Raw genomic sequence first — 22,281 nt, forward strand, 5'->3', positions numbered from 1 at the left:
TTCAGGATTGTTAGACCCGAATCTTCAATACTACTTTGAAATGCAAGGTCGTGCTCGGTTGAATGAAATACCTTAACTATCTTCTTTCAACATTTGATTTTGTCGTAGTGGAGACCAATTACCCTTTTCTGTTGGACTTTTTTCGTATGCCCTTGTACGTTCTTTCATTTTTATCAATGAAAGCTCAATTTCTTATTTAGAAAAAAGAATAACTATCTTTCGACATTTGTTGATAAAAAGAAGATTGCTTCCATCATTCTAAAATCTATTATTTTCAGGAAACGTGTGGATGTGAAGGAGAATGACAAAGATAGGAATTCCATTTTGTTGACTGTTTGTGGTTGATTTTCCCCCTTGATGTTTTCATCCAGGAGATACCAGCACCAAGTGTAGCAGCTAGTAGCTACCAACTTTTGCCAATGTGAACTATCAAATTGGAAAAGTTTGACGAACAGGCATGCTTTTTATATGTGGCAGGAAAGTAGTAGCAAATTGTAAGTTTCAGTTTCAATTTTGATCCGGTTGGTAAAAAAAACCAACTTGCTGACATAAGAAGCAAATATTTTTTTGGGTTGGTTGTAAAGCTTCCAATAAGAGATATTTGGGGATTGAATTTGAAGTTGGAGAGTTGGTTGTCAATAACTCATTTTGGCAAATTGGAAAGACTCAATTCTATGAGATTGAAAAGACTGGTTGTTGTATCTTAAGAACATCCATTCCTTAATATCTCCATTTTCAGGGAAATCAACAATATCAAATCCACATGAGATATCAGATTTTCTGGCTTGCTTGTTCATCACATGGCCTTCAGAAATTCGAACCATTTAATCCCCACGATTACAAGTGTATTATTATTATTATTTTGATCCCTCTGGTCAAGATTGTGAACGAAATAGCAGCATAATTAATATCAATTTTTTTTAATCACAACTTTTTTTGGCCACCTTCAAAACACCCTTAAAGTGAACTCAAATCTCATAAAACAAAGTGAACACAATGAGAAAACGGAAAATAATGATCGCACTTTTCAGACCTATACCCAATATTAAAACAACCGCTCTTTGTCAAAAAAAAATATCGATATTCTTATAACATGCCTACTTGATTGCAACAGGGTAAGCAACCTCCATCAAAGTCTCTATTTACCACATATTGATCAGCGTTTTCAATGGTTCAACAAGCTTTGGATTCGACAGATAGCCCGACATTTCCCTGCAGTTTGTGAGTTCTTATGATCAAGCCATCGAAAAGGAAAGTATATCTCTTGTTAGTATAGAATAATTAACTACAACCATATTTTCGTATCTCTAGAATCTCTCTCATTCACTTGTGGTCATGATTCATTCATATACCTTTCTATATTCCGGTGTGGCTAATTTCTAGTGAAGCTTTTAGCAAGAAGGTGTGCAGTGTTTATGTGGCTTGAAATGCAACCATTATGAGAGGTTCACCACATGCTTTCTTTGAAACAAATTCTCGTTAAAGTATAAAACACTGCAATTTTATGTTCCTTTTCCAAAGGAGATCTGAAACTTATTCAGGTATAGAGAGCTGAGCATGGTGGAAAGGAAAAGCTTTGCAGAAAAAAAAGTATGTCAGTAAAGCAGAGTTGCCTTCTACCCAAAACTGCTACTGAAGAGCTTTAGCAACTCAGGCCATTGCATCTCTGTCAGCAAGTTGGTTCAATTTTCCTTTACTCTCTTACTCTCTCTAAATTAATGCTTTAGTCTACACTTCCCTATCCTTTCTCCCACTCAATTTCTATTAAAGTAGTTCCCATTGAATCTGCAAATAAAATGAAGAAGAAAAAGAAACCCAAGTTGATAAGTTGAATGTCCATTGCCATTGTTGGTAACTGGTGCACTGAGACGTTGGTTTTCATACTTCATAATTCACAATTCACAAAGCTTGGAAATTAAGGCAGCTCAATTTATTCAAAAAAGCCTTCTTTTTCTTTGAAGATCTATCTTGTGTCTTGATGGACTACGAATATAGACAGAGTCAAATCTAGATTCATTATAAGGTCTATGCCACTACATGTTGAACTATACGACCATTTTAGTAACAAAAGTGGACCCACCTACATCTATAACACAAATACTAGTTTTAGTTAATAATACACAAGAAAACCACTTCAAATAGTGATCTACTCGTAAGTGTAGAGTACGTAGGACCCGTTACGAGTGTCAATTGAGCATGTTGTTATTTATTGATTTGTCCAAATAAACAAAAGAGAAAGTAGCTAAGTTGAGTTAGCTGAAGAAATTAAGATGTTTGATGCAGAGATTAGAAAAACTTTAAGAGGGAAGGTTGAAATACATAGGTATGGCAATATGGCATTTATGGGGTTTAGGTCTTATTGCATTGAAGCCCTTCACACTCAGCTTCTTTTGAGAAATTTAAGTGCACTGCTTTTTGTGGTCCTATTTCAAGAGAATATAAAACTCACAACCCCCCTTTTTCTTTTCCATTGTACTTTACATTACTTGCTAATTTAATCTGTATAAGAACTAGAGAGAGATTATCCCAATTGTTTCAACATAATCAAGGCTGGAATCTAGGATAAAGTATCTGTTTTTGGTAAGCAATGGAAGCTGAGTTTTGATTTGATTTAATAAAAATATCAGTGTCAAACTTCTTTCAATTTCATATAATTGTACCTCAGTTTTGAACCAAGTGTTGCAATTTTAATATGTGTTGTAACCTTTACCTTTTAATAGACTTTTCATTTGAAAATTTGTAAATAAAAATATCCTCATGCGCATATTTAACGAATATAAAACATGTCTAGTGCAAAATTAATAAAGCTTTGAAGAAAATCGACATTAGAGTTGGAATTAGGGTTGAAATTTATGAGTTTTGAAAGATTTATTCAATCATCGATTTTGTGTATTAACCAGATTTATTATTATTTTGCTAAAATTAAATTGAAATCAGTAGAGATTAGACATGGTGTAATGACACTACATATTTAAGTTTAGGGTTGAAAATCGATATAATCGACTAAATTTAATGATAAAAATTAGAATTATTAGGATTGTGTAAGCTACAATTCAGGGGTTGAATTTACACTTAAAACAAATGAAAACATAGGATGTTAGGATAGAGATAGAAGTTGTTGTCTCCTTATCTTTTCCTCTGGATTTGGAAACAAGAAATTTGAGAGGTGATCCTTTCTTTCATAAGGGCAAGTTTTCACTGAAAAGGATTTTTTTTTTTTTTTTTTTTTCCATTACTCTCTCTCTCTCTATCAAATTAAATAAAATAAATTGACACTTAGGTCACTCAGCCTTCCATCTCCTCACAAAATTGTCCTTTGGGTAGACAATGGATATGGAGATCATATTCTTTGTCTTTAAAGGTCTTTCAAGAGTCTCTAAATATTAAAAAATGTTTAATAGATTTTTAAATTTTCAATTTTATGTCCAATAAATTCTTAAACTTTAATAATTATCTAATGAAACTTTAAACTTACCATTTAAAATTTTGTTTTTAGTTTTCTATTTTAAAATTTATACTTATTTTCTCTCCAATTTCATGACATTCACATTGCTTGAAGACTACTAAATTTTTAGTCAAATTCTAAAAGTAAAAATAAGTTTTTGAAGACTATTTTTTTTTAATTTCCAAATTTCAATTTGCTTTTTTAAAATATCAATGGAAAGTTGATAGAAAACAAAGAAGCTTATAAGTAAAAGTAGTTTTTATAAGCTTAATGTTTAAAAATCAAACGAAACCTAAAATCTTTAATTTTTCATTTTATTTTTTGAACAATTAACTAGAGGAGAGTGAGATTAAGAGGTGCAGCAAAATATCTCAACTAGTTTGACATATTCTTCACATCCCCATCATTCTTCGAAGCCTCTAACATTGTATTGGTTCAAAAAGGATAGTCTATAAGGAGCTGTTTGGAGATGATATATCCCTACATCCACATCCTATATCATCTCAGTGTTTGGAGGCCCATTATCCTATTCAACGATTTTAATTGTTTGTGGGTCCAATTTTGGAACGTGTTTCGTATCTCACCGTCATTTTTCTTTCGTGTATCGTATATCATTTCAGTATTTGAACATACTCGATCATACTTGATCGTTCATACTCAATTAAAATGCCTCATACATCAGAATTTCATCGAACTCCCCACATCCTATATCATCTCAGCGCCCCAAATAGTCCCTTAAAGTACAAGGAGAGCTTAAGAGCACACAAATCAAAGAAAAGAGGAAAGAATAGCAAGGCTAAAAATGACAAATAAATTTTCATCCTATTGGTCATTTACCTATTCAACGTGCTTTTTTTTTTTTTTTTAAATTCATATATGTACTAAACATTAAACTACCATTTTAGGGTCCTATTAAATATATAAAATTCAAATTTCCTATCTAATTAATCTTTATTTATATATATATATATATAGAAGAGAAACCTATTAGATACATAATTGGAAGTTTATAAATTTATTAGACACATATTAAAAATTTAATGATTTATTAGACACTTTAGAAATTTAATGATTTAGAGACTAAATCTGTTATTTAACTTTTGTTCTCTGGCACTTTTTTTTTTTTTTTTTTTGGAAATTTTCGTACACGAATTTAGAAGGAAAAAGAACAAATCTATATCCGATCCTATTTTAATTTATTAGATTTAATATGATCTTCCGATTCGATAGCTAGACAAATTCTTTAGTGTTGATATATGCGAAGAGGAATAGGAATATATGCCGATATATATATATATAAACACATAAAGTAATAAGCAAGACCTTTTTGGTGTAGTGATAGGTTAATTATTTTCTGCCTATAATTGAAGTAGAGCCAGTCATGTATTTGTTGATGGCTTGTGGAATTAATTAAAAATGTTTATGTAATTTTATGAGCATGTATAATAGATAGTTACAAATATAGCAATCAAATTCAAAGTATTCGGAGAAATATTAATGCAAAAGAATTTGTAGAGATAACAAAATTTAAATTCTGTTTTCGAAGTCTATCTACCAATGATAGATCATATTGTTAGTAGAGGTCTATCAGTAGAAGTCTATCACCTGTAGATTTTACAATATTTGCAATTCTTTAAAAATGTTGGAATACGCTTAATTATTATTCCTAAATGTGCTACTCAATGTAATTACCCTAGAACAAAAGATGTTACAAGACAGATTGTTAATTAAGACTAATACAAAAAATAGAGTAATCGAAAAGCGAGTAGATTTAAAAGACTAAGTCGTCATGGAAAGACTTGATACTATCCTAAATATATATACTATATAATAATTTGTTGATGTAGTTTAAGATATGATCATCTCATCTTCTGGCCAAATGTGTCATAAAAGATAGAGGAAAATAAACTGATACCAAAAAATACTTGTCTATGGGAAGGAATTCCTTGCATATCCATATTACCCCTTGAGAAATGTTGAATGGATTGATAAAAGAGAGTTTAGTGACCACTGTTTGCAGAAACAAATAAATCGAATTAATAAAGACTTGTTACATCAATTTGGATTCTATTTTATATTTTCGAATTTACTGATTAAATTCAACAAATATATGTGTTTGACAGATATTTGGATTTTGTTTTTTTTTAAGTTATTTTCAGATTATATAATTCAAATCGTGCAAATGCTAAAAACAACATTTTTTTTATATTTTTAATGTATATCACGATTTGAAATTTATGTTAAGAAAAAGATAAAATTGTTTTAAAATATAGTATGTCATATTATTATAAATTCTATTCGTTTATCAAAATGAGCTCAAATCATTTTTTAAAATTAAAATATATATTATGTAATCTATTTTAAATTATATTATATCACAAAAGAAATCTATATACAAACAAATTTAACTAAACATATTTATAAATTAATTAATAATAATTTTTAATCATTCCGTTGTTTTGGTGTAGTGATTATCAGATTAGTCTTACACACTCAAGGTGGTAGTGAGAAACTATAATTAGTCGATCTAGAACCATTTGGTAACTATTTTATATATACTACTTTTACCTTCAAATTATCAAAACAAAAACTAAATTTCAAATGGTTACTAAATGGAGCCTTAGTTTTTTAGTTTATTGTCTTTGAAATTTATGTTTTTTTCTCTCAATTCTTTCTATTATAGTTTCCCCATTCATTAAAGAAACACTTGAATCCTATAAGCCAAATTCTAAAACACAAACAAAAAAAGGAAAAAACAGTTTTGAAAGCTATTTGTTTTTTTTTTAAAAAAAACATACACCCCAGGTTAAGGAAGTTCAAAAAATCTGATGATCCAAAAAACCCAATCAACCAACCTAACCCTAGGTTGAGTTTAAATATATGAAAATCTTATATGTTGGGTTGGTTCATGGGTCGACCTAAAATAACTTGAACCAATCCGAACTTATTATTAATTTTAAAATATATGTTTTTTTAACCTTTGATACAATTATATAAACATAATTTTATTTAATTTTATGAATTTTGGATAATTTATTTTTCAACAACTCCTATAAATAATTTTTAAGCACCCTGAAAAGAAGATTTTCATAATATAAATTGAAATTTAGTGGCTACTCTTAATTTAATATATGAAAATAATTAAATAAATTATTTACATATTAACATTGAGTGGCTAAAGTCCCGATCGTAAACTTTTTTATTTTTGATTTTTTTAAAATTTAGTTTATTTCCTCTTATGAGGTTGTTTTTTGTTTCACCCAAAAGGTCTCATATGTTAAAGATAATTGTCATCTCTTATAAACTCATGATCATCCCTTTATTTAACTAATGTGGGACTTTGATTACATTCCCAACCGTTGTCCTTAACATGAATGAAGTTCAAACTTTTAAAATTAATAAGACGAAAATCTAACCTCCACCAAAGGAACCGAATTTGTAATTTAGCATTTTTAATAATATAAAACTGGATTTAATTATTATTTTGAAGTATTTGATCACTTTTTATTTTTAACAAATTACTAGAAAGATTGGGGTTGGTAGATGCATCAACCATCTCAACTAGGTTGACAATTGACACCATCTTAGCATCCTCATCATAACCCATGTTCAGTGTGATGCATTCATTCAAAAAGATTAAAGAATATATATTTGATCACTTTTTTAAGATAATTTTTTTAAATGAAAAAATTGTTGAAAATATTTTCAAACATAGCAAAATATCATCGTCTATCACGGATAGACAGTGACATTTTGCTATATTTAAATAAGTTAATTTATTATCCTATGTTTGAAAATAATCATTTTTTAAACGCCGACAAAGTTAATCTACAAATGATAAATTACCATAAAATGACTCTAAAGTGATTTTCAACACACATTTCTCTCTATATAACCACCAATACCATATTGTGGATGATGAGAGTATGGTGAGATTGGTAAAAATTAAGAGCATTCAAATTTAAACTACAATTATGCTTCAACTATTGAAGCAAATTTATTTATTTATTTATTTTTTCAAAAACATAATTAAATAAAAGAAGAGGGTTGCCAAGTTTTGCAGAAACACTAATGTTTTATATGAATGTTGAGCCACAAATTGGCCACATGACACATGAAAAACTTTTCGTGTCAGATTGGCCAATTGGGCATTATTATTTTGAGTGTGCAAACCTTTTTATTTAATTTGCTTCCATGAATCCATTTTTCCCCTTCTATTCTTTTGGGCACTTTTGTTTTCCCCTTTCTTTTAGAACAATCTTGGCAATCTCTAACGATATTGAAAGTTGGAAACACTTACCAAAGACTTGCATCAATCAAATGACTTGTCATTTTGCAATATTGGCTCTTCGAAAAAAGTAAGTTTGACATATCGAATCATCATTAATCAGACCATACGATAAATGAAAAATGCACAATGTTTAAGTTGGAGAAATTTGAGCTTATAAAAAAATATTGTATGGCCCTCTTCATTCAATAAAATGGAAATTTTTTATATCTGGGATGGGGCAGTGGTTCCCTTCTATTATTGCCTTTGCCAAGTTAAAATAGATATATGGAAAAGCCTTTGGGTTACTTTGTTACTTTGTCATATCATATCTCACTCTCTTCTTTTTTACCTTTACCAAACCACAAAACTTGATATCACTCTGCTTAAAACTATTTTTAGTGTGATTTATGATCTCAGACGAGGTTTAGAGAGAGTATTAGTTTGGCAGATCATCAAGGAAGATATATTTATAAAGAATGCTTTTCTATGTAACAGCTATATGTCATTATCCTTGATTTTGTTATATAGTTCTTTTTATTCTCTAATTTGTGTAAAGATTTTTAACCTTAAGCTCAATAATGCAACTTATTCCAACATCCCTGTCAACCCATTAATAATCACTTCACAAGTCCTTTTCCTTTCTTTCTCTCTCTCTTTTCATCTCTCTCTACAAAGAGCTCTAGAGAATTGAGATGCTATTGTTATGTCCAAGCCTTATCAGTCACCACTCACAAACATGATTAGGGGAAAAGGAAAGGTATTTGAATATAATGGGATTGTTACATCTTTAACCTTCTCTTTTGTTTCATCACCAATTACATATAATACACCACTTTAATTACTTTATCCTTCAAAAAAATTGAAAAGAAAACAAAAAGAACCTCCCATCAACACCAATAATAAAAAATTTACAGGTGATTAAAAAGCTGAAGTGGGTTAAGTTTACAAGTAGAATGCTTTGGTAAATAAATCTCTCTATAGCTGATAAAGGGTCATTTTCTTTACTTTATAAATACACACACCTCTTTTGCTACCTTACTTCCATTTTCTTCTTCTTCCTCTCCTAATCTTTCTGAATACAAGCTGTGTGTGTGGAGAGATTTCACAAAGACAGCAAACAGCCCTTCTTTTTGTTCTGTCTTAAAAGTTCCTTCTTCAACCAGCTCTTTTCCTCATCAGGTTAGTGATCAAAATACTAGAACAAATAACTCAATATACTTGAACAACATTTCAGTACTATCCCTAAAATCTCTCTCTTAAACCAAAAGAAAAGCAGCTTAGGTTCTCAGCTTCTGATTGTGCTGTGAATCCACAAAAATGAGACTGAAAGAGCATTGTTTTTTACCCCAAAAATTTCATCTCACAATATATCTTCTGTTTTGTCATGGGATCAACAGTTAGTCAGGAGAATGGAAAAAAAAAATGAAGATTTGGGGTTTTTTGATTGATGACTGATCTGTTTGGAATTTGATTTAGGTAAGTTTGCAAATAAAGGGGTTCCAGAATCAAGAAGAGAAGATGTCAGACTCACCTCAGAGGAAGATGGGAAGAGGAAAGATTGAGATTAAGAGGATCGAAAATACAACAAATCGTCAAGTCACTTTCTGTAAGAGGAGAAATGGGTTGCTCAAAAAAGCTTATGAACTTTCTGTTCTATGTGATGCTGAAGTTGCTCTCATAGTTTTCTCAAGCCGTGGCCGCCTCTATGAGTATGCTAACAACAGGTAAACAAAAACACTACTATTACATCTCTTTCATTTTCATTATCTACTGTTTTTTTTTACATTGATTTATTCAAATGTTCCTTTCTCCCCCAAAGTTATTGTAACTGATTTGGGTCTTGGAAGTTTTTTAACTACAGTTTTTAGGAAGAGGCAAGATTTTTGGAATCTGGGTTGTATTGAGAATATAATCAATTTGTTTGGAAGATTTGAGTTGTATGAAATCAAAATTTACCAAATTTCTTTTTTTCCTTTTGGATCTTCACTAAGTGTGTTTTTACTTGTATGAGTTTGTGGGGATTTTTTCCTTCTGAATTTTTTGCTATAATTGTATCAGTTTGCTGGTTCTTGGTTTGGTGGATACATAGATCTGGTGTAACAGATGGAAAAATAGGGCATATTATGGAATGGTTATTGGAAGGTTGAAAGGAGTAAGAGTTTTGGTAAACTTATGGTGGTCTCTGAGATCACACCTCTTTACCTTTACCTTCTTCCATTGTTTAAAGTTTCTGTTTCTTTCCTTTTTACTTCCATTGTTTCTTTCTTTCTCTCTCTCTGTCTATATGTCATCTCATTAGTCCAATCCTCTTCATCTCCTTGACATTTCCTTAATAGAAACATCTGTTGGATATTAAGAAAAAGAAAGTACAGTTTCAAAACTTTGTCAAAAGACCATATAGAAATAAGCTTATTAGGGTTTCAAACCAAAGAAAAGAGAACTTGTAGGTTTCCTTGAAACATGCTAAAACACCCTTTTCCAACCAATCACTTCCAAGTCAAGATTGAACTGCCTAATTGGTTTCCATTCAAACCCTGAAATAAAAAGATCTCATTAGCTCATCTTCGTTTTTTCCAAATATAATATAATCAATCAAGCTTTTTTCTGGATTAATAATGGTTAAACCTCAATGTTTTGAAAAAAATTAAAACCCTAATACGAATTTAGGGGGGAAAAGGGGAATTAAAAAAAAAAAAAGGCGTAGCTTTTCTACCACAAACAAACGAAGCCAATAGCAAGTCAGAAACTTTACACAAGTTTTATGTCTGTCTCCATTGTTTGGGAAAAGGGGTGTCTGGTTTTAGGGTTTTAGTTCTGATTTTTGGTCTAGGGCTTCAAGAATCTTTGGTCACGTCACCCAAGATTTTTCAGTTTTCAGCCACTCTGACAAACAAAAGGGTTTCTGTCACAATTTCTAAAATGGGTTTCATTTTATTTTCCCACTTCAGATTCAATTCAATTTCAAGTCCTCCCACCAATTTTCTTTTCAAACCCTTACACATCTCTCTTATAACCCATTCCCCCAAAATCTCTCTGTCTCTCTGTCTCTCTCATACCCATGCCCCCAAACCTCTCCTTTCCTCCTTTCTTTCAAAGTCCAAACCAGAGAGGATGATTCAATGGAAGAAGAAACTAAATGGGGTTTCTTTAATTTACCAAAAATTTTGAATCTTTGTAAAAAAAAAAAAAAAAGAAAGTATTTTTAGAGAGAGAGAGAGAGAGATTAGGGTACGGAAACTAGTAGAGCCAAGCCAATGGGAGAGCTTGAGCATTTATCTTAATAGGACAGCTATGGCAGCCACTGATTGAAACGGACGGCTACGATGTACACAGAGTTTGAGACAGAAGGCTTTTACCGTCAATTTCTTTTTCTAAGGTTTTAATGTCGTATCGAGGTGGATAAGAGGATGTAATTAAGTTGATTGTCCACTGAACAATTGTATCAAATGACACTTGGCAAATTCTTGACCCTTGATTTGATTAAGCCAATCATAATGCATGATCTCTGCCAGCATGTCTCAGACAGCCAATCACCAGCTCGACGAAATTAAGGTATCAGTGCATCGGTAAAGGAAATTATGGATATATCTTCAAAAAATGATATTTAAATGTTGGAACTTTTTTCTTTTTTGCTAAACTTTACATTCTGTCACATCCATTGATTGGCAAACTGACCATTTGAAGTGATTTCTATCATTCATTTTGCTTTTTGTGGGGTTTTCGTGAAGGATTCAATTAACTGAGAGAGTTGGGTTAATGTGACAGTTTAGAAAGATGTCCCTTTTTTAGAATCAACTAGATATGTTTTAATGCTTTGATTGTTTTGTTTGTATTTATTATTACTGTTTTCCCTGTGTGGAAGATCATCATAATTTTACTTTAATCAATGTTGCATGATTAAGGAGTCATAATCAACATGTTAATGATGTTAATTTGGATTATACCTTGGTTAATTGCAGTGTGAAGGCAACAATTGATAGATACAAGAAGGCATCCTCAGATACCTCCAACACTGGATCTACTTCTGAAGCTAACACTCAGGTATATTTTAACTTCCCCAAATTTAGAAAGGAATGACTGTTCATCTGAATGTTGGGCATGGAAGTTAACTTAATACATCAAATATTTGAGTCCTAAGAAAAATTAGAAGTGATAATAAGTTCACTAGAGATATATTCTTAAGTTCAAGCATAGAAGTAAGGGATTTCAATTTTTGACCTAAAAGATTAAGAGCTGCTTAGGTCAACAATGGATTAACTAAATATGAAGAATAAAATAACCCTTACCAAAGATTATGTTATTTTCAATAACAATTTAAAGTACATTACAAATAGGTCTAGAGAAATACTCAATTAGTGTATCTTTAAAAACTTATCTTAAAACACCGCAAAAAAGTAATCCAAAACATGCTGAAATTTGTGATGGGAATCCTACAACTTCACAAACTTCTTTTTATGGTCTCAAATGCTTGGAACAGTTTCTTGTTAGAATGTTTTTAAGTTAAACAAATTTTCCATAGATTCCTACTAGATTTTTTAATGGAAAAAAAGCACTAGAACATTCTAAAGAGTAGTTTTAACATGTTTTGAAATGAAGAGTAGTTTTAACATGTTTTGAAATGACTATGAAATTGATAAAAATCACTTCTTTCGTCATGGAAATCAATTTTAGTGGTTTAGAAATTACAATTTTAAATGTAAAACCATTCAATTAATTTTGAAGGATTAAATGTATGTTTGAAATGAAATTATGTTAAACTTATTCTTAAAAGGCACTCACTCTTCTTAAAATCTTGTATTGCCCTTCTGATCAATCAAGTTTTCCATGAAATTGATAATGAATTCTGATGAGCTTAAGTTCCTTCCTCTCACCTATATATCCCAACTATATTTATCCCCAATGATCCCATTTTGTAATACTTGTGATTGAAAATTGAGATCCAGTCCAAAACATTGAAGTAATTGAATTCAACTTCTTAACCCTCAATTAAACTGGGTCTAACATTTTTACCTTGGTAAATACAAAACTCACTATTGAATCACAAACCAGTTTTACCAACAAGAAGCTGCCAAACTCCGACTTCAGATTGGTAGCTTACAGACCTCAAACAGGTATTTTGAAGGAAAGTTAAATCAATGACATTTCTATTCATTCAAGTTTTCAAATTTTAATCTTCTAAAGAATGTTGTTTTTCCAGGAACATGCTGGGCGAGTCTCTAAGTTCTTTGAGTGTAAAAGATCTGAAAAACCTGGAGGGCAAACTTGAGAAAGGGATTAGCAGAATTAGGTCCAAAAAGGTCGGTTTTCATTTCATCCTTGTTTTCTGAAGTATATATCTTTGAGAATCTGATAAGTTAACAACTTTTCTTTTCTTGATCTCTTTCTTCCAGAATGAACTTCTCTTTGCAGAAATTGAGTATATGCGGAAAAGGGTAATATTTTTTTCATTTTTTCCAATTTTTGGCCATACTAATGCTTTTGAGAAGTATAATTTCTTGCTGCATTTGGGTATTTGAATTTGTAGAGAGGAAAGTATACACATATATGTGAATGTATACAAGAAAATGCAGGATAAGAGTATTGAAATTCTGTTCTTGAAAGTAGAGGGTCTGATTTGGAAATTATGTTCAAGAAAGAAAAGTTGGGACTGAAATTTTTTGTGTGGTATTTAAGAATACGAATATGGAGAAAAAGGAACACCAAGAAAAAATGTGTCAACTCAAGGACTTTTTGAATTGGAAATACCTTTTCTTTTTCAACTACTATGTCTGAATCCTAAACTAAACCCAAGTAATTGTTTGGTGAAAATGAAACAACTTTCCAAATGAGTGGTTAGAAAGTTTAGATCTCGTTTGGTAAATTATTTAGGTGCGGTTTGGTAACTATTTTGTTTTTTGTTTTTAGTTTTTGAAAATTAAGCTTATTTTCTCCTCATTTCTTATAATAATTTGTATATTTCTTAAGTACAGAGTTGAATTCTTAGCCAAATTTAAAAATAAAAAACTAGTTTTCAAAGCTACTTTTTTTAGTTTTTAAATTTTAGTTTGGTTTTTTAAACCATAGGTAAAATGAAGATAAGAAATGAAGAAATTTTGAGGCGAAAATAGTGTTTATAAACTAAACAGGATAGGAAAATCAGCCTTGAGGCTAACTGCTCCTAACCAGAAACCAAATTATTACCAAACAGTGCCTTAACTTTTTATTTTGGTTTTAAAAAATTAAGTCTATAAACCGTTCTTTCACCTCTAAATGATTTGTCATCTACTTTTTACTATTGTTTTAAAAAATTAAGTTAATTTTTGAAAACTAATAAAACTTGTTTTAAAAAACTTTTTTTTTTTTTTTTTGAAAATTGGCTAATAACTAACTAACTCTTTTTCTTAAGAAAAATGGAAAACATTGTGGAAAATTGAGTGAAAAAAGACATAATTTTCAAAACAAAAAATAAAAAATTGGTTACCAAATGATGCCTAAATTTTCTAATAAGGACTTCATTGATTTGCTTCTTTTTTGTGATTAAAACATCCGGAGCATGCATTACCCTGAATATTCGAAAATATTATTATATTGAAGTCTATTGAAATACCTTGAATATGTTATGAGACATTTCAAAATCTAAATTGCATGCTTATTATATGTTATTTACAATTTTGGTTCTAAGGTTTAGAGAGGTGGTATAAATAAACCCTCTAATCTTATTGTACATCTGTATTACTTGTATTAATTAACACATTGTTAATAAACAATATAAATCTCTGTCTTGATCTCTCGTTATTAATTCTTTACTTGTTGTTTTTGTTCCATCATAACAAAGTGATTGTGTATAAAAAATTTGTTCTAAACAGGAAATTGATTTGCACAACAACAATCAGCTGCTTCGAGCAAAGGTCTCTTCAATTAAATACTTCAATCTCTGTGTTATGAGCAATGAAAATTGAAACTGATAGAGAATAATGGTTGCAGATAGCTGAGAGTGAAAGAAATGTGAACATGATGGGAGGAGAATTTGAGCTGATGCAATCCCATCCGTACGATCCAAGAGACTTCTTCCAAGTGAACGGCTTACAACATAATCATCAATATCCACGCCAAGACAACATGGCTCTTCAATTAGTATAAGGTTTTCTGTCTGCCTGTTTGTTTTTACAGTTAAATGAAAAGCCATTCTCTCTTTATCTAACAAAATACCAACCAAACATTTCGATGCAGTTAATAATAAAATGATTTGAAGCACTCTGATTGGTGGATTGGATTATAAGGAGTGCAGGCCATTTGCCAATTTCAAGGTACTCAAAAAGGAAGTTGGTTGAAGATCATCTCTCATCTATATGCCTTAACAAAAGTCTTAGCTTCTGGACTTTAAAAAAAGACTTATTCTAATATATAAATATAATGTGTAATGTTGTTGTATGGTATGCATCAAAAAACATTAATAACCTATCTTTGTCTTAAATTTATGTCTCTTTGATACGAACCGCTAACATATTTTGTCATACTTTTGTCTTGTTACTGTTTTTCACTGTCTCAACTTTTTCTGGTTCCTTTTTGGATTACACCACTTTTGTTTCTAATTATGGTATAATGGCTGTATTAATTATAGAGATGGAAATGATAAGAAAAAAAAAGATGGAAACTTTTTAATTGATTAGTTAATTAGCTTCATATTGAGTTGGCAAGAGAAAAAAGAGAGAAAATAATGGTTCTGAGCTTTGTAAAGTGAGATAAGAACAGGATGTTGGAAGTTACTATATGAAACTTTGATGATATTTTTCCATTTTAAAGAGAAGAAACTTGTCTTTTTTTACAAATCTTAGGAACATGATCAAAAGAGAAGAAAATGGCTGGTTAAGCTGCTATCTTTTTGTATTGGGATTCTACAAATTGTATTGGGATTCTACAAATTATATTTGCCAAATTATATTTACAAATTATACAAACTATCTTTTTGTATTGTGATTTCTCCACCAACACAATATTTGTTTTTTAAATTTCATTTGCTTGAAAATTTTAAATTACCAGACTACTCATATGTAAAATAACCGAGAATAAAAAGGAATTTTTTTTTTCAAATTTCAATTTTAATTTATATAAGAAAATAAGAGCGAGTATGTGTTTGCCACATCAGCTAGTTAAAAATTTTTTTAATTTATATATTTGAGTTATGCCAAATAACTAAAAGATATTGTCTACTTCTTTCTTCTTCTTCAACTAGACTAAAAATGTTAATGATAAGGAGCAAAATAGAAATTATCAGCTCTAGTCATAAATTATTATAATTTAGTTATAATAACTTACGTTCGTAGTGTAGATTATTTTAGTTTGGATTATAATAATATGTGTTGAGGTGTAAATTATTTATTTTAATTTAAAAAAGAAATAATAAATATTATAGCAAAAAAAAAATGAATGTTAAAAAATAAAAACTATAGCCAAATAGTAAATATTATATTAAATGAGAATTTTGAAATAGTGTTGACTATAACTAATTAAAAATTACAAAATAGTATTTACTGTAGTAAGAGGTGGTTAATATAGTCTTACAATAGTTCTTGTCCCAAACGGTCCCTTAGATATTGTCTAATAAAAACATTGTCATATGACAATTCTTTTGAAAGAACATGGATTAGATGCACCCTAAAATGGCACTATAATCATTGCCCTGGATATAATTACAAGTTTAAAAATTCATATAATCATCTCTAACAAAAAAAAAAAAAAAAAAATTAAAAGACTCTTGGGAAAACAAGACATGGGGCTCAAAATAAAATAAAATAAAACTCTTTTTTTTTTTCATAATTCCTTATTAATTATTTATTCTGATATTCTAACGATTTTTCTTTTATAAAGAAGAGTTTTGGTGGGTAAGTTTTGGAGTTATTAATCTTCATTCAATATTTGTTATAATTAGGTAAAAAAAAAAAATTAAAAGGGTAAAAGTATAGAAAAGCAGAATTGGTTATAGTGGAGCCAAGCCAACCCACACCATAGCTGTCTACTTCACCACAAATTTGACTATTAGCTTCTTCATTTGGCAGTTATATCCTCTCTCAGTCTCACTGTTTATATATACATGTTAGATGGTGTACACTTGTAAGTAGTTCACTCAATTGTTAAGAAAGTCTTCATATATTTTAATATTCATATTGTTCCCAATTGTAATTTAAATACTTCAATAATCAACATCACTACTAACACATCCATATCTGTATGCCACTTGAGCTATACTCGATTAATAGAAATTAGAAGATAGAAGAATTAAGGGTGCACCGAGACATCTCAACTAAGTTGACACCTCCTTAACACCCTCATCATATACCAATGCCAATAGTAAACTATATCATTAATTTGTTTGATACATTCATTTTTAGTCTACTTGTTTCTATTGGTCTTCATGTATTTTTCCTAGTTCCTAGTTCTTTTTTTCTTTTCTTTTTTTTTTTTTTTTTTTAATTTCGAAATGAATATGGTAAATTATTATTATTATCTGAGTCAACATACATATATCATAAAAATTTAAAATTTTTGGCTCAATCGATTCAGTAATAAATGTTTAGATAGCGGTAAAATATTTTATTTTGAAGGGCACTCAAAAAAGTATATTTAATAATTTGAGCCCGTTTGGAATGATCGAGAAAAAATATATTTTAAAAAAATCATTATTATTTAAAATATCTTGATAAAAACGATTTAAATTACACTTTAAAGTGTTTCAAAATTTATATTGAGGGGTTGTCAAATACTTCAGTTTTTTTTTCAAAAATACTTATTTTCAAAATTAAACACTCAAAAAGTTAAACAAAAAATTACTAATAAATTAAGATGAATTATTTTTTAATTGATGTTTAACCAATATTCTATTTTCTTTTATTCTTTATTGTTCGTTTTCAAAATGGAAGTGGAGGAGTCTGAAAAGTTCGGAGAAAGCCATATGTTGCGATCAACTACTAGCCGGGGAATTCAATGTAATGGGAGGAGGTGGAGATAGAGTTGGAAGGGGAAGTTGATATCAGGCACTGGTGATGAACTTAATTCGTTTTTCTTTTCCGATGTACTCTCACATTATTGGGATTTGGTTTGCTTTATTTGGTACAACGTAAAATAGAGTAATCTATACACTTTTTTTTTTTTTTGAAAAGATAAAATCTAAATTGGTCATTGATGGTCTCCAACCATACGTATGTGATATATATATATATTTGGATAAGATTCAGCTCAACTGATCATTCATAACATATTTTCATTCTCATTGATTGACTTTCCTCAGAATATATCATGAAAAGATTTAGTTAAATATCAAACACCTAGTACAAACACAAGCCATAAATTGAGGAGTAAATAAGCCACATGTTCTTGAGAAGAATGGCACATAAGCGATTAAAGGAAAATTAATTAGACCTCTTCCAACAACTTATACATAAATTCCTATAAGTTGGATGGATAGGATTTAAGCTAGAGTTGAAGAAGGCGGCGAATGTCGATCGGGTAGGCGTCGGAGGGACGTTGAGCACTATAAGCTCTTCTACCAATAATGGTGTTTCCAGCCTCAGTTGGATGAAAGGCATCCCAAAATAGATACTCTCTTCTGTTAGGACATGGAGTTTGAAAAGGCAAACATGTTATTTGGCCATTGTTCCTCCCAATCCCACAGCACCCAGCATTTGTAACTCTAAAACCTGCACCAACCCAATATTTTTTTAATCCTCATGTTCTAGAGAAATCATGATAATAATGGGGGAACAAAAAAGAGAGAATTTTAATTAATTTTACCAAAAGATGAAGGGCTATTAATGATATCTTGGAAAATGCCATAAGAGTCGATGTAAATGAATCTTGCATCAGGTTGGTCTCTATTGAGTTGATCCACAAGGCCTTTGAGCCTGTTGTTGAACATTTGATTTGCAAAGTTGTACCTTTGATTACAACTTCTCCCATCTGGACTATTTGCCAATGCATTTGGGCTGCAACCTATTTGCCCCACTCCAAACAGCACAAACTTCCTTGCTCCATTGTTGTACAAAATCTACAACCAAACAAATTTTCTTTTATTTTTTTCTTTAAAAATTAATTATTATAATTAGTCTCAAATTGATTTCGAGTTTTCGTAATTAAACACTGACCGATAATTGTTGCGTATATTGTTGAATGAGAATTTGGGCATATTGATCAGGTGAGTATTGACGACTGGACGAATAGATTTGTGGCATGAAATAGTTGTTAAGGTAATCATTGCTACCCAATCCAACAGAATATATACACTTATTCAAGTAATCAGCAGCTGCATTTTCATCGCCAACTATGTTTACTATTTGTCTAACTATATTTTGATGATTTCTTACTTGCCCACTGAAGCTAATCCGGGCTCCCTGCAACACAGATATATGAGTGAATGACAATATAATATTAAATTTTTTTTAATGAACTTTAAAATTCAAATCGAAGAATATCACACCATTATAAAAATACAAAGCGTCATGCGTTATAAATTAATTACCAATTGTTGGCCAGTTTCCTCTCTGATTCCAGCTGCTGCCGACGCATAGTTCACCCCTTGAAGGATGTCTCGGCCTCTCGTGTTGGAATAAGGAGGGATGTAACCATTAAACCCCAACAACTCCGCTATAAGCCATAAAAAGAACAACAATACACATTAGTATAACTTAGCTGCTAATTGGGTTGCAACCGTTTTGTTAACTTCACAGGGAGGCACAATAAAATGTTTGCAGTCGAGCGAGTGATTATAAGAATATAGAAAGATGAGTGAAATGGTATACGTATTTACCAATGACATCGACAGTGGTTTTGCCATTGGAGAACCGTCCAGTAGGGCCACGAGGGAAGTCGATACCGTAAGGGAGGTAATCGGCACGAGCCAAAGACGAAAGTCGATTGTTGTTGCCATTGTCAACTAAAGAGTCACCAAAAATGAAGTAGCAAGGAACTTGGGGTTGTTGCTGAGCATTGGAAGAGCAGAACACAGTGATAAGAAGTAGAGGAAGAAGCAGAGTACCCCATAGATGTTGATTATTTTGAACCCCACCAGCCATACCCATAATTCTAACACAAAGTTAGAAGAGTACGTACTCTACTAATAAAGTGGATAGTTTGTTTGTGAATGTTTTCAAGTCGAAAATAGAGTTTAAGTTTAAATAGAAGGGATTCTTGAACTATCTATCTAAAGATTGTCTTTTATTTACAGTTGAGGAAACAAAGACAAAGTCTTTGGCATTTAATTTAACGCGTAGATATATATATATGTATGTATGAGATTGCACAGTATGAATGAACGATGAAGGTGGCGGTTTGAAATGGAGAAGTCAAAAATATGTGTTTTGAGAGTATAATAATATGAGGTTTTGAAATGAAGTGAGTGAGATGAGAGTGGTATGTCGGTGGTTGCTTCTTGGGTGATCAATTAATGCTTTTAACTCTTCTATATGAATTATGAACCAAGACAACTGGAGAAACTAAATAAGTCATAGACTAATGACCTATTTATTTATAAATGATTCTAAAATAATTAAAATTATTTTTCATTTTCAAAATCACTATAAAACACGTTTTTAATTTTAAAATCAATTTTAGTATTATGAATTATAAAAAATGTGGGTGAAAATATAAAAATTAATATTAAAATTGATTTTGAAGAGTTAAATTTATGTTTTAAAATGATTTTAATCATGTTAAAATCATTCTTAATCATGTATTTATTTACATTCATAAAACCTATTACGAATTTAATTTTCTTTTATCATTAAATACTACCATTTTAAGATTATTAAAAATTTCCACCAATTTTATTTTATTTATACATATAAAAAATCGAGCTAGTTGAGGAGTGATAATAAATTTAAGGTTACACCCCATTAATTTTCATAAAAATAGTGCATGTTTTATGATCCTATATGGATATGATGAGGTGTGAATTGACATTTTTATTATTTTATAAAAAAATCACGAAACATACCAAATAAATAGTAAAATATATTAATGTAAATATAATATAAATAATTAATATTTTAATTAATATAAAGAGCATCAAATATTTATTCATTAATTTAGACATTATTGTTTTAATTCTTTTTTATAATTTTTTTAGAAATATCTTACAACAACAACATTGTATCGATGTTGAGAATTTTGATAGGCATGAATATTTTAAATATTTCTACAAATATATAAAATTAATTAATCAAAATTCCAAATCATGTTGCTTATTATCTGTATAAAGGAGTAAAATATTGGATAAATGTCAAGTCATCCAACAGAATAATAAATGTAGAAAAAGGTAAAGTTGGTGACAAAATTTAATGTTTGGGGGTTGAAGTCCATGCCCAGTAACATGGGTAATCAATTGCCAACCTTTGACAATCTACATCTTTCTAATTTGACCGACATGTCGATTCCCACATATCGCCATACCGGTATCCATATAATTCTCTTTTTTTTTTTTTTAAAAAAAAAAAAAAAAACAATTTTATATTTTACTATTTAATTTTTATTTTCATTCTTAAACTCCCCTTCGCTCCATTTTATCTAAACACATCTTTTCTTTTCGATCAATCTCCGTTATAAACATGTCGTAAATTTAATAGAAATATCAATTAAATTTAAATTTATAGGTGTATTCATTTAAATTTTTAATTATATTTTGTTTGGATAAATATTAAATTATATTTAGACTCTCAATTAAAATTTATTTGAAATTATCTATTCAAATCATAATCGTCAATTTGGTTAAATCGATATTTGTAGAAGTCTATATCCGTATAAGAATTTATGCACCGACGATTTTCAAATATAATTCTAATAAAGGTTCTAAATCGATTCATTTATAATAACTTATAAGTTTAATTGAAAACAAATTAAATGTTCTGCATAATATTTTTCAAATTAAATTTGAAAAACGTGTAAATTGATACACTTATGAAAGTTCGGGATTTAAATTGATACAACTTCCAAAGTTTAGGATTTAGATTAATACAATTATTAGTTTAGGGTTGAAATTGATACAACCCCAAAGTTCAAGGTATAAATTGATATTTGCTCTAAATTTAATATCAAGTAGCTAAATGTTCTATTTTTTTTTAACTTAAGCATATTTTCTCTCCATATCTTATTGTGATTTGCATATTTTTTAAGTAAAAAGAAAAAGTTGAATTCTTAGCCAAATTTCAAAAATAAAATAACTACTTTAAAAACTTTTTTTTTTTTAAAGTTTTTACGTTTTGCCTTGATTTTTGAAAACATAAATAGATAATAAAATAAAAAATAAAAAATAAAATAAATATTTATAAGTTTAATTTTCGAAAATTTAAAACTAGATAGTTATCAAAAACGATCTAATAACATATTATTGTTTCTTTTATTAGTCATAATTCAAAATTCAACTTCACTGCTTTAATTTGTACCGTCTTTTCTTTAGGAAAAAATCGAGGTTAAATTAAGTTTTGATCTAAATTTTAAGGGTGATTTTTGGGGGGAAAAAATATTATAATTAAAGTAAATCAATCGATTACTTCAAACTTCTTGAGAGAGAAAAAAATAATTCTTATAAATAGAAAAGAAT

The 22,281-nt window shown here is 29.7% G+C and overlaps 2 protein-coding genes across 2 annotated transcripts; one reads left to right on the forward strand and one right to left on the reverse strand.

The window, feature by feature from the left end:
* Window positions 1-8,737: 8,737 nt before the first annotated feature.
* Window positions 8,738-15,196, forward strand: LOC120072615 (floral homeotic protein AGAMOUS). Its single transcript, XM_039025013.1, has 9 exons — window positions 8,738-8,894; window positions 9,192-9,439; window positions 11,675-11,756; window positions 12,765-12,826; window positions 12,913-13,012; window positions 13,106-13,147; window positions 14,561-14,602; window positions 14,679-14,835; window positions 14,925-15,196. Exons 2-8 carry the CDS (start codon window positions 9,234-9,236, stop codon window positions 14,832-14,834), a joined length of 690 nt encoding a protein of 229 aa, XP_038880941.1. The 5' UTR covers window positions 8,738-8,894; window positions 9,192-9,233; the 3' UTR covers window position 14,835; window positions 14,925-15,196.
* A 2,725-nt stretch (window positions 15,197-17,921) lies between these two features.
* On the reverse strand, window positions 17,922-19,885 carry LOC120072767 (GDSL esterase/lipase At1g29670-like). Its single transcript, XM_039025245.1, has 5 exons — window positions 19,495-19,885; window positions 19,207-19,331; window positions 18,833-19,078; window positions 18,483-18,735; window positions 17,922-18,388 (listed from the first exon to the last, which is right to left on the reverse strand). Exons 1-5 carry the CDS (start codon window positions 19,763-19,765, stop codon window positions 18,165-18,167), a joined length of 1,119 nt encoding a protein of 372 aa, XP_038881173.1. The 5' UTR covers window positions 19,766-19,885; the 3' UTR covers window positions 17,922-18,164.
* Window positions 19,886-22,281: the final 2,396 nt, after the last annotated feature.

The sequence above is a fragment of the Benincasa hispida genome, chromosome 3 (genome assembly GCF_009727055.1).
Source record: "Benincasa hispida cultivar B227 chromosome 3, ASM972705v1, whole genome shotgun sequence".
In the NCBI taxonomy this organism is placed as follows: domain Eukaryota; kingdom Viridiplantae; phylum Streptophyta; class Magnoliopsida; order Cucurbitales; family Cucurbitaceae; genus Benincasa; species Benincasa hispida.